Genomic DNA, 12,736 nt, shown 5'->3' with positions numbered 1-12,736 from the left:
TGTCCTATCCTTCTGTAATATCTTGCAGTATGCTGATGACCTAGTCTTATACACCTCAGCAAAGTCAATGGACAAAGCCACTGCTAGTCTTAATACAGCTTTGGGTTACCTCAAGGATTGGCTTGATGAACATGGTTTGACCCTATCGCCAACAAAAAGCTGTGTAGTGACTTTCAGTCGCAGAAGGACCATGCCTGACGCAGATGTCCGTTATGGTGGTGTGATGATTCCAAATAAAGAGTCAGTAAAATTTCTAGGTGTTATTTTAGATCATAAAATGTCTGGCACCTCACACCACAAATATGTACTGGGTGAATGTGAGAAAAATATTAATATTCTTCGAGCATTGTCGGGTGTCTGGTGGGGTTCCCATCCTTATTGCCAGAAGCTACTATACAATGCCATCATACGTAGCCATATAGACTATGGGGCATTTTTAATGGAACCCTGTAATAAGGATGGTCTAGATAAATTAGATCTTATACAGGCTAAATGTTTAAGGATCATACTAGGTGCTATGCTTCCCTCTCCCAAAAATGGCATGCAGGTGGAAGGTGTTGAACCGCCGTTGGCTCTACGCAGACAATACCTCGCCGACAGGTTCTTGATCAAAGCCAGCTCTTACAACAACCACTTGCTGCTCCCACGCTTGCAGGCGCTGGCACTGGAGGTCACTGAAAGTAGATATTGGACATATAAAGCCTTTCCCAGAATAGTAATTTCTTTTTCAAAATTAATTAATATCCACCCCACTTTATATCAATCTGGTGCTAACCCATTATTTGAAGTGGCGTTTGAGACCCTAATTTACTCACCAAAGGTCATATTAGACATAGGAATTTTCAAAGATGATCCAGGAGCAAACAATAAATTTAATAAATTTTTAGATAAATGGCAAGATTACTTACCGGTTTTTACTGACGCTTCTAAGGTGGATCCTGCAAGATGTGTGGGAGCAGCGGTGTGGATTCCACGGTACAATATCGTCCTTCCATTTAAATGTCCTCCTCAAGCGTCCATTTTCACAGGTGAGGCAGTTGCTATTCTTGAGGCTGTCAAATATGCAGACACACATAACATTAAAAAAACAATTATCTTTTCTGACAGTAGGAGTTGCCTGCAGGCAATAGTAGGCAATCAATTAAAATTTAAAGCCAAATTTCCTTTGATTCTTGAAATTAAAGCTGTGCTACGTAGGTGTGAATCGAGGGGCCTACATATTGTTCTCGGATGGGTTCCAAGCCACTGTGGTATTAGAGGCAATGAGGTGGCTGATATATGGGCAAAACGGGCGATTGAGATTGGTTCACTAAAACGGGAAACTTACAGTACTGACCTGTTGAGTTGTGCACTATCTGATATGTTTAATACATGGCAGAGGCAATGGGATATCTCTAGATTGGAGACTGGTAAACATTATGGCTGTGTACAACCTCGAATTACTCGAAAACCATGGTTCTATCGATTCCGTACTTCTCCAAAGTGGGTAATATCCACCATTTGCCGTTTACGCTTAGGCAAAGTATGTACTCCGTTATTTCTGGCTATGATTGGTGTCCGTGCGAACTCATTGTGTGAATGTGGGTTGGATGAGGGCAACTTGGACCACATCTTCTTTGCTTGTACAAAATGTAGCTACTCACTATACGATGTACTACCCGAAAATGTTCCACGACCTATATGCTTTAGCTCGCTTCTTTGCCACATGGATACTAAGCTAACTTCTATTCTAATTAAATATTTACAAACAAATAACATAAAACTCTAAATATTGTCTTATCTCTTCTAATTTAATGCGTATAATTCATGTCAATCTATACTCGTTTTATTCTAAACTCTATATTTCTATATTATATATATCGTTTTCTTCTCTTCCACTTCCTTCATGTTGGCACTACTAACGTTCTGTCATCCGCTTCCCGCTTTTTTGCTAATCGTTGTATTCGTCATGTGTTTGTCTGTGATGTTCATAACAATTATTTGTTTTTAGGTTTCCCCGACTACATCCTCCCAAAAATGCAAAATTATTATACCGAACATTCTCCTCACGTGTGAAAGTCAACACCGACATTGGAAAATCCACCCTGTGCAAAATTCCAGGGAGTAAGCCAGAAAAAAAAAAAAAAAAAAAAAAAAAAAAAAAAAAAAAAAAAAAAAACCGTTTTCGATGACGTTAGTGGAAACAAAACTAAATATTGCTTGTCTAATAGCATGTTATGCGATAATCGCGATATAAACTTGTTACAATTATCTTTATGTATGTAAGATTATGCAGGAAGATTAAGAGAAAGCCGTTAATTAAGACTAATATGTATTTTATACGTCGGGTATATCTGTTACGAGTGTTATGTGTAACAAATCTGTATGCATTCACGTAATTTAATACAATTGTATGTTAATTTATGTACCGTATAAGTACTTGTGGGTAGATTATATTGCAAATATTATGTAGACACGATTATGCTGAAATTATTTTAACTCGATTACTTACAGTATTATGTAACCATTGCGTGCTTTTTAGCTAAAATTAAATAAAAGTCATTGTTTTTGAGTTATGATATGACACTATCGTATACCTACGCATTGAAGTCTAAGTATACAATATTATAGTAACACGGGCAAAAGTCAAATTAGCAGATCCCCTGAAGTACCTACCTAACGTGTAAAAAATGCAATACATTTATGATTTAGGTACAAGTAAATAACGGTATTCACATTTTTATTTCACTTTAATATATGCCTACGTATATTAAAGTGAAATAAAAGCTTTTTAGGGCACTCCTAATCAAAAATAACAATACACTATTAGCGCTGATTTTATTTAATTATTAGCCCTACTGACAAGCAATTAACTGTAATAAAAACTGACACAATAATTGGTAACGGGTTATTAATTTGTCATATAAACTAAAACGTTAATTTATTTACGATTTCCTATTTACCAAGTTAAATATGTCCGCATATGTTCGAAAAACGGCAGTTTCCTACAAAAATGGCGGCCGGTTGCGTGCGCACAGCGCACACGCCAGCAAATCCGTGCACGCTGGGAACTGATAAAACAATTGCACACATTCCAATTTAATCAAGGTCAATGACAAACGCGATTAATGTAATCGAAGTATGAAATTGAATTCGTAATTTGTATTTTAATTGAAGTCTGAAATCTATTTATATAAAATAGATGTTGGCAGGTAACGAATAGCCTAAACATTTGAAAGTACCTACAGTTAGCAAAACTTTTACAATCAATCAATCAATCGTTTATTTGCAGATAAAAATATACTTAGTACAATGCATGCAAATACATTTATATTAACATTACACCTCTGTCAAAATTAATTACAAAAATCAAAAGAATAAATATCCATACCTATATGACCTATATTACTTATCTATATGAGAACAATAATAATATGTGACTTTTCAACGGGAACTGTGGAGATATATTATATCCCTATTTGGAAAATTATTCCAGAATGGCAGATACTTTTGGCTCATTAAATCACCTTTAGTACGATGTTTTTTTGTTATTTAGTGCAATAAAAATGTTTATATTTATTATCGTAGCGACAACGGCAGCGACCATGTCCGATACCATCTATCACATAAAGGGCGGACCAAGCTCTGAATAGTGTTTGCAATGACAAAATGTAATAATGTCATTTTTAATGTCAAATTTCAATGAAATTTATACGTTTACAATGACAATACAAGTCGGTGCAACGTAGCTTATGGGAGTTTTCAGAAAATAGTGTAGGTACCCAATTAGCGTAAGTTGTATTAAGAAAAGTAGGTAGTAAATTGTAGGTAGTAGTTAAGAAAAGTCTAATCCGAACTCTAAGGCATTTGTAAAGAGAGTCGTAATAGACCCGTATCTAATCCTTGGTAGGTACAAGGAATCCTTGATTGCCGGACTTTAAGAGGGAAACACGGATAATGTTTCCGCACTATTGACAGCTTCATTGTATCCTGAACCAATCCAAGGATCCTGAATTACAGAATCCAAGGATCCTGAATTACAGAATCCCAGGATCCTGGATTACAGGAACCGGAAACATTCAACAGTTTTCAATGTAATAGCATGAAATTATGAACAGGTAATACAAAATCGTTAACCAACCACGCTGTTTTCATACCAACTGCTACGTAAAATATGGCGCGCTCTTATGGGATGTGTACGTATAATGCATTGTTTCTGCCAAGTCGCTGCAACGTGGCCAAAGTTTACAACGATTTCGCATATTCGGTCAAAAGTAAGCTATACCGCGAAAAACGAAATTCAGAATTGCGCTATCTCCTACTCTATCTCAAATATACAAGAGCGATAGAGAGGCAATACTAAACCAGGAAAATTTCATCAATTAACCATGACATCCTCAATTAAGGAACGAAGGAAGTCCAAATTGTAACGGAATCACGGATTACATAAGGCTTCCCGAGCTTTTCAATTACCTACATGTCCTACATCCATTCAAATTATACATTTTGGAGCGTATGTCTTTGATGTAAGGTACAGAATTGTATACATATTTTAAGCACGCTCTGGCGCAGCGGGAAACTGCGCAAGTAATCGCTGTAATTACAGTGTATACACACTACCCCGCACTAAAGCGTATACACAAGTTTTGCTGACGCACCGGCCAGATCACTTTCCATTTTGATGGCATGCTAGTTTATAGTTACGAGACGTACAGTTCGAACGTACACTGACATCAGAATGATATCTGAATCATGTCATTTTAGTTATCATTCGACTCACCCGCGCCATGCACGGAAACGTCCGAGCAAATGCACGATAACTGAATGACATTAGAGATGTCATTCTGATATTAGTGTACATTCGAATTGGCCTGTTGGAGTTCCACTTTGCATCTTATGATAGTTAAATAGATTAAGATAACTGCCGCTACATGGAATTGGATCAATTCGGATCTGCCTACCTGTAAATTTCTGGAGATCAATTTTTTAAAGTGTAATGAAATACTTAATACCTGGACAAAATTCTTTTATTTTCTTATTTTCTGTCTTCAACATTATTGTGTAGGACAAAGTGGTATTTTTAATTTTCCTCGTGTTAAAAAATAATTTCAAAATGAAATATAAAATATTTTTCTTATAAGTACCTACCTACATTTGCACTAACCAGTGGTATGCGTAGGTACACAAATCAGACAGCGAAAAGATTATTGACTTCCCTAATCCACCTATGTATGTATCATTACATTGTATCTAATACACTATGTTAGTCGTAAATGACCTCAAAACTAAGTGGTCACTGAAGTTCAATAGGCAGTTCGGGTTTTAATTCAAGTCATGGTTCTATGAGTCCCATCCGACAGAAAGCATGAAACTTGGAATTACCTACATCACACTCCTAATTGAAGATGTATTTCCCCTCCATCCACTTTTGTGTCCCGATTTGCAGTACCTATATTTCATTACTTTTTTAGAAAAACGTTTGAATTTACAACAAAACTGCCAATGAACAATATTAAGGTAGATTACCTATCCTATATTTTGATAGAACCTGTAGACAAAGATGTACAGAGATACATCCTCATTCGAAATTGAAACACGGCAGAAAAATTAAGGTGGTGGTTTTTGAGAAAATAAAATGTGCATAAAAATAAAGCATCATGAATCATGATGAATGCAAACAACAGGTCCGCGCGATCTCATAACTCGCGCTACCGGAGAAAGTGAATGATATATATCGACATATTACATTATATTACCTACTTAATATATTAACGGAATCGCGAAAGACGAGTCTGAAAGCTAACAATCGCTTTCTCGGTTATTTAGATGAATTAGATGTAAATTAATGACTGATTATGTGTTATGCAACGAATGTAACTTTAGCGTGTTGATTTTATGGTAGGTAGATATGGGGCTATTCATAAATTACGTCATTTCAAATTAGGGGGGGGGGGTCTGGACATCGGATGACGGTAGCATGAAGTAGGAGGAAATGGGGTCATTTGAAGCATGATTTTTGGATGATTATAGGGGGGGGGGGGTCAAAAATCGCCAAAAATCGATGACGTAATTTATGGACAGCCCCTATGCTGTCACAAAATTGTAAATAATTTCATATCAACATTAAGTTTTTTTTAAATAATTCCTAATAAGTATGTTTAAGTATTAAACTCTTTGCTTAGCCTTAAGGTTCACTGGTAGAGAATGCCTTATGGAATGAAGTCCACCTTATGTAATAGGTACTGTGAGGTTTTTTCTTTTGTGCAATAAAGTTTAGAGAAGTAAATGTTACCTACAAGCTTTATATTAGGTAATTAAAATTTTTGCATTTATAATTATAATTAGGTAGATATACCTTTTATTTTGTAATTGGTGAAGTGGACCATCTGAACCGACTTCTGAAAGGAAGGTAAAGTACCTAATAATTTTTTTATTACATTTTGTCTTACTTATCAGATATAAGAACTCAGATTTTTACGATTTAAATCCTTAAGTTCCTATTAAGTACATATTTCCATGGACGTTGAGTAGGTGCCTAGGATTTTTTAAATAGCATTTATATTTATAAATTAACTTTTCAGTTAACTATTAAACAAAAATTAATTATTATCTTTGTGTAGCTAATGAGGTGTTTATGATTTTATTCACACCATCAACCTTAACTTCTTCATTCAATACAGTGAAACTAAATTAACATCTTATAACAATAGAAAATCCCATGTTTAGGTACAATAAGTACCCTCGGAAAACACGCCTCCTAAAATAGAACAATCAAAATTAAATATTACCTTATATCCATTTTAATGTGGTGAAACGAATCCGTGGAATTGCAACACTGATTAAAAAGTTTAAATAAAAAAAATAAACGTCAAAAAAGCGCGGGAACACGGTACGCGTGGCGGTTAGACGGAGACTGCGAGCGCAGTGCTTTCTCCAGCCTTTATAAGTGCATTTTCAACGTGGGGCGAGTCGATCGAATCGAACTAATTCGGTAAAACACAAATAAAACCGTTAAGTCAACAGATGACTATGATTCGATCGCAAATCGATTGACGGTTTGAACTTAGAAAACGAAAGTTTTCGCCCCAATTGTGTACGTAGATGATTAGGCGAAAAACGTTATTACGAGCTATTATGACTGTTAATAATTTTCAATATTTACTTTACCTGCTTTACTTTGCTATATATATAGTACCTAAGCCATTTGTGTAACATTTTATTTAAACAATAATTTTGTGAACTTTTGTGATCTTGTGTTAAATGATGGCCCTGGCTAGAGCTCTTCTGAAGGTTGTGATAACGGATGTTTAAAACAACCTCATCCTCATTTTACCGCTTTTCCCGTTGCAACTTGAAGAAGGACCTAATCTGGTAGTGTTTTTTACGAAGTAGCATTTAACCTTCCAATCCATATGGAAAAGTAGATTTAGGGGAGGTTGGTGCAAAGCCCCGCCCTTTCCCCACAAGCATTTGAGTCCCCCAATTCAAGTCCCTCCCAAACCAAAATCCTAGATCCGCCACTAATTTCGGTTTCCTCTATAGGTTTTCCTTTGCCGAAAAGCAACTGGAAAATATCGAATGGCATTTTTATAACCTATTTCAAGATGGTTACCACTGTAGTAAGACTGTTTAAAACGTTTTGAAACAAACTTGGCCATCTTCTAATACCCTATCAATATGTAGGTAATTAATAGGTATAAAGTATTACCTACAGAAGTGTAGGAATGGGACTCAAAAAAGGATACAATGCTCATTCAAAATTTTTCAATTTTTGTTTTACGGTTGTTTAAACGTGGAAACTAAAACGGTTATTATTACCTATTATATTATACATAACTCTAGCTAAGAACACTTCTGTAAATTAGCTATTAATTACGAGAAAAGCCTACGTTGGTTACACATCTGTCCCATACCGAGCTTACCGAGTCCTGGGTCGCCAAATATGGTAATCTATGTTAGTAGCCCAGTATCGGCATTGTATAAGAAGTAATTTCTTGCAGATAGGCACATATAATTAGTATAATTACTTACTGCTTTTAGGCTATTTTAATATACCTACCGATAAAATTAATTACTTTAAATCCATAAGTCCAAAGTTAATGACTCGAGTGTACAAAGTTACGTAGTGTATAAAGCCTGACCAGGCATACTTATTATTGTATATGATCACGCGCCATGTTGCGAAATTCCACTGGAACTATTTTTTTCGTACTATATTGGAATTAAATTCTCCTCTTGACAATGATCATATATTACTGGTCAGTCTTTACCTATTAATAAGATAAAAACTTTTACATAATATATCAAATTTTCTTGTTTTGAAACACCCTGAAGAAAATATACCTACATATTCCTGTGGATATATAAGGTCCAAGGCAGTTATATATTGGTGCCTAGCTTCTGATCATAGGTAAATGGGCGTCTGCTCGCTGATCACCTGACATTGCACAGATGGTGGTTTTATTTAATGTTATGGCACAAGAAACGTCCTTCTTTTCGCCGCTTCTTAAAAACCTCCAAAAAAGCTCCAGTGCCCTACCCCACAATTGACCTATGTCTATAAGTCTTGCTGCCTTTAAAATTTTATTAGACTTCCATATTTCCCAAATTCTTCTGACTCTTCAACTGGTAAAAGTAAACACTGATGTTTATTCTTGTCACCACTACTATCAGAGCAACACTGTCTCAAATACATCCTAAACTTAGAAAACCGGACAATCTAATTATAGTTACGACAAATTACAAGCCTTCCAAGTTTCAAAGAAAATTTGCTAATATTTGCTCAACTTTTCGAGACTTTTAACACTAAGTCAGGCACTTAGGTAACCTGCGCACAATACCTCGAATTGATGCCATGACGGTGCGCGTATAAGGCAATTGATAGGCCAATTTATTTGATCAAAAAGCAATTTCAACGTGCTATATTTGGATAAATATTTAATTATTGAAAGAACGGTGTACGCCTGTTGCTTTGATGGAATCGGTGGAAAAAATTGTATCAATCTATTGTGATGTTTTTAATTTGAATATCGTATTGCATAACAAGTGTAACTAATAATGACAATAATTGACAACTTTCATGGCAACCGGAAGGAAGGAGAGTTAACAAATATAAAGAAACACTTGAAGGAAATCTCCCTACTTACTCACAATCGGTTAAATGATAAAGTTTATTTCAGAAATAATTATTGCATATAAATAGATTGTGTCCAGTTACATACTGTCGACAGTTCCCACATAGGTATACACTGTATATAGTTTTTGTGTCCCACTTAAAGTACTAATTGGACAGCAATCACTGTTAAACAGGGGGTCAGTTAGCTCTATAGTTGACTGTTGATATTCAAACATTTAACTCGTCGTACCAACTCAAAATTCAACCCTAAAAACTCTATTCCTAGAAAGCTAGGTCTCATATCAATTGGCATTGGTGCACCATCGCAATACGAACATTACAGCCTCCATTGAGGCGAAATGAATCACCCACGAACAATGACGAGAATGCAGACTACCCACAAGGGCGTCCGGTCTAGCTGTGCGAGGTCCTTGATTGTGTTAGTTAACGCGACTGATTACCTTAACGACCTTGACGTCCTTGACCATACTTTAAACGTCATCCACACGCGCCAAAAATCTTGAAAATACGTTGAATACGGGATAAAAATATCACATTTAGTGAAGAAAATTCCAGCCTATTCCAGCGTATTTATACTTACCAGCTAACATGAGAAACAATTTAAAACTTGCTCTAAATTATCTTGTCTCTAAAGGATTAGTAAATTGTAGTTTTTCAGATCGCTTTCAAAGAATGGACCTGCATTTCCAAGCTATCATGGTGAAAAATTTGGAACGGGTAGATCCGAGACAACTAATCCATCTAATCATCAATATTTTCCTGAATCTTAAAAAGCCATGAACACATGATTATTCTATAGGTAATACTAGTCGCCTTAAGAAGTCGTTTCAATGGGTTAGCGAAGGATAACAAATGCCTAATAAATTGAAATTAAAATTACCTTTGCCGGCAGAGTCGAAGGTTCAATGACTCCCGATCTGTAGATCTACCGCAAGTTTCCAAAATCTCCATTTCTATAACTCCAATACAGTGAGAGCAATAGAGAGACAGTGACATAAATTCTCTTCGAATTTCGATGTTCCCGGTCCGCCGTCTGGGCATCCAAAAATCACAGAAGTAGACCGGTCTACTATATAGATACCGTTTTTTTGCAGTCGCAAAAGATCGCAATAACATTGCTTCCAGGGAACAGGTATAAACAATTATTTTCTGTATTTGCTTGCTTCCTGCGTCCCGTATTTCTGTAGGCTTGCCGGGATTGGCCCAATAATGAGGATCAGGTCTTTGGAAACTTCAATTTTAGGTGGTAGTGGACTAGTGGTAGCCACGTCAAACGACCGAAAAACTCTTATGGACTGCGCTTAAGCTTTCAAGCTTACGTAAACTAAACAGATAGGTACGTTTGGCGATAAGAAGAGAGAAAAAATAAAAATGGTGATGTTATCAAGTCAAGCGGAACTAAAAAAGAACGATAAGTTAAGATTCAAGGCTAAGTTGTTCCGGTAGAAAAGCCATACGACCAAATATATTTTTGTAGCTATTGTGATCTTACAGGCGTTCAAATAAGTATGTTTTGTTGGCCACATTTCGTGTGGTGTGTTACTACTTACTGCTTCGAGCAACACCGGGAAGGGAGACGGCGGACGGCTGTGTGGACGTTTCCCCACGCAAAAAATGGCGGAATGATTTGTACGATAAGATATCACTTTGGGCTCCTCCCTTCCGACATGTCGGAAGCCGGTGTTGCTCGAAGTTCTACTGTGACCGTGCATTTCCAAGTAAGCTCAAGCCGAGGGGGCTGCAACTCACGAATGTATGCATCTCAACTGGCTAGACCCTACATTAAAACGTGGCCTAAGCTATTGCTAGCGTGGAGACTGAGGGCCTTCCGATTCCGATGGTGATTTTCGATGTAGGCCCTCTGAAGACGACAACATAAAGCCCGATTCACATTTTAGTTCAATTTCGGTGAGTCTGCGAGCTAGGTGGTGAAATTATATCGCTGTAACGCTTGCTGCCTCTAACCGACAACCGTCTCATCAACCAACTCGTAAAGTTGACCCAGCATATAAATCCAGCTTTAATCCCGTGTTTTTCTGGCCGTCATAAAGAAAAGCCAATCAGAAGAATGTATTAATAAAAAACATTGTTGCGTTTGTTTGGTAAGTTTCATATTGTGAAGCCAACACAAAAGTAAAGTCAACAAAAAAATATACACCAGTAAAATTATGTACAAAAGGAACTTACTAACGATTCACTGCAGAGCCATAGGAGATGCCGTGTATTCTTACTTCATGCTTCTGATGATGTTTGCCGCATCCTCTCTATTTCGTAAAGGCATGAGCAACACGGACAAAAATAGAGACGGAAAAATCTAGCGATTCTGCACTTTTTCGGTCTATTCACGAAATAAGCGCTGTCCCTTGAGCTAAGAGCTTCAGATGAGAGGTACTTCTTTTTTATAAAAGAAAGTGCTTCTTGCGTAACAGAACGGAAAACTGTTATTTCTTCATTCTGTTCTTTTTCATCGAAGGACACTTTAGCTTCAGTATTCTTCTCTTCCCAAGAAGTTAGAGGTACCAAGTACTCTTCCAAGACGCTGTGCTTTGAAGGAGTTTGAGATTGAAGTATTAGTGTTGCCAGGTTAACCATTGAGGAGCTATCGGGTTGATGGAGACCATCGCCTGTTACAATATTAGACACATTCCTCTTCAAATTGGTCGCGTCCATGAGCTTCATCCTCAGTACAGTTATGTCGGAATCACTAGGCCAAGACACTACATCAGGCACCTGCCCCTTTTGACGAGTAGCCTTTTTGAATTGCTTCTTACTGCTACTTTTAGATTTCGTATTTGACAGCCCAGTTTCTAAACTCTTCGCTACATTTGCAGATACCGTGCTCTCTGATTCTGATGGTAAAGCAAATGCCACTTGCCGAGGATTGTAACTTCCTTTAGCTTTCTGCAAGTCTATGACATCTTCGATTTTTCTAATATTTTGATCTTTAGTTTCGATATCTATTTCCATTTCCATATTAAAAATGAAATGAACAGCTTTGAACAATTTTACAAGGATTTATAGATATTTTCAATTTTTACAATCAAATTTTGATAGGTGGCTGACGTTTGTACTTCGCGCTGTCATTCTGCATGAAAGTTACGGATATCCGCCTAGTGATAAGCCTGCTCCACACTCTGCGCGAGTGTCGAGCGGGCTATATAATATTCTTTTTATTATATATCCTGTGGGCGCAGCACGCTTCCATTTTTATCGTCTATCACTATGCGCGTCCCTTTCGCACTTACATACTTGTTAGAACGTGACAGGCACGGTGACAAGGGATAAAAACGCGACCGTGCTACGCCATCTGGTCAACAGAAATGAACACGAAAAAATAGTCTGTCAAGCTTCCATCAGTAGAAGCGGCAAATTAAAAAAAATGTAGACGCGTCCCGTAGAAAAATTGACTTCTACTGACAAAGTTGTTTAACTATAGATGGTCAAGCAAATCTTGTCAGTAGAAAAAGGCGCGAAATTCAAATTTTCTACGAGACGATATCCCTTCGCACCTACATTTTTCAAATTTGCCGCCTTTTTCTACTGACAAGATTTGCTTGACCATCTATAAATAATAATTATAAATTGAAACGCTTCCGGGAAATAAAATTATCTCTGAACGCA

General features: G+C 36.8%; 2 protein-coding genes and 1 long non-coding RNA gene across 4 annotated transcripts in view; all 3 read right to left on the bottom strand.

Moving 5' to 3' along the window:
- The window catches only part of LOC134790454 (putative uncharacterized protein DDB_G0271606), a 38,197-nt gene extending 31,077 nt beyond the window's left edge, over window positions 1–7,120 (bottom strand). Inside the window, exon 1 of one of the 2 annotated variants that reach the window (XM_063761260.1) lies at window positions 6,768–7,120. In XM_063761260.1, the coding sequence (XP_063617330.1) occupies window positions 6,768–6,778 (11 nt within the window). In that variant the 5' untranslated portion in view covers window positions 6,779–7,120. The remainder of the gene's footprint in view (window positions 1–6,767) is intronic. The other variant, XM_063761261.1, reaches the window with a different exon arrangement.
- On the bottom strand, window positions 333–1,637 carry LOC134790414 (uncharacterized). Its single transcript, XR_010144185.1, has 3 exons — window positions 1,337–1,637; window positions 909–1,052; window positions 333–674 (listed from the first exon to the last, which is right to left on the bottom strand). It is a non-coding gene; the product is annotated as an uncharacterized LOC134790414 (long non-coding RNA).
- Window positions 7,121–11,207: 4,087 nt separating the features above from the next.
- Window positions 11,208–12,184, bottom strand: LOC134791052 (uncharacterized). The gene has a single exon (XM_063762082.1). The coding sequence runs from the start codon at window positions 12,086–12,088 to the stop codon at window positions 11,348–11,350; it is 741 nt and encodes a 246-aa protein (XP_063618152.1). The 5' UTR covers window positions 12,089–12,184; the 3' UTR covers window positions 11,208–11,347.
- Window positions 12,185–12,736: the final 552 nt, after the last annotated feature.

The sequence above is a fragment of the Cydia splendana genome, chromosome 5 (assembly GCF_910591565.1).
Source record: "Cydia splendana chromosome 5, ilCydSple1.2, whole genome shotgun sequence".
NCBI lineage: Eukaryota > Metazoa > Arthropoda > Insecta > Lepidoptera > Tortricidae > Cydia > Cydia splendana.
The sequence above is the reverse complement of the archived record's forward strand: the minus strand, read 5'-3'. Positions and strand labels throughout refer to the sequence as shown.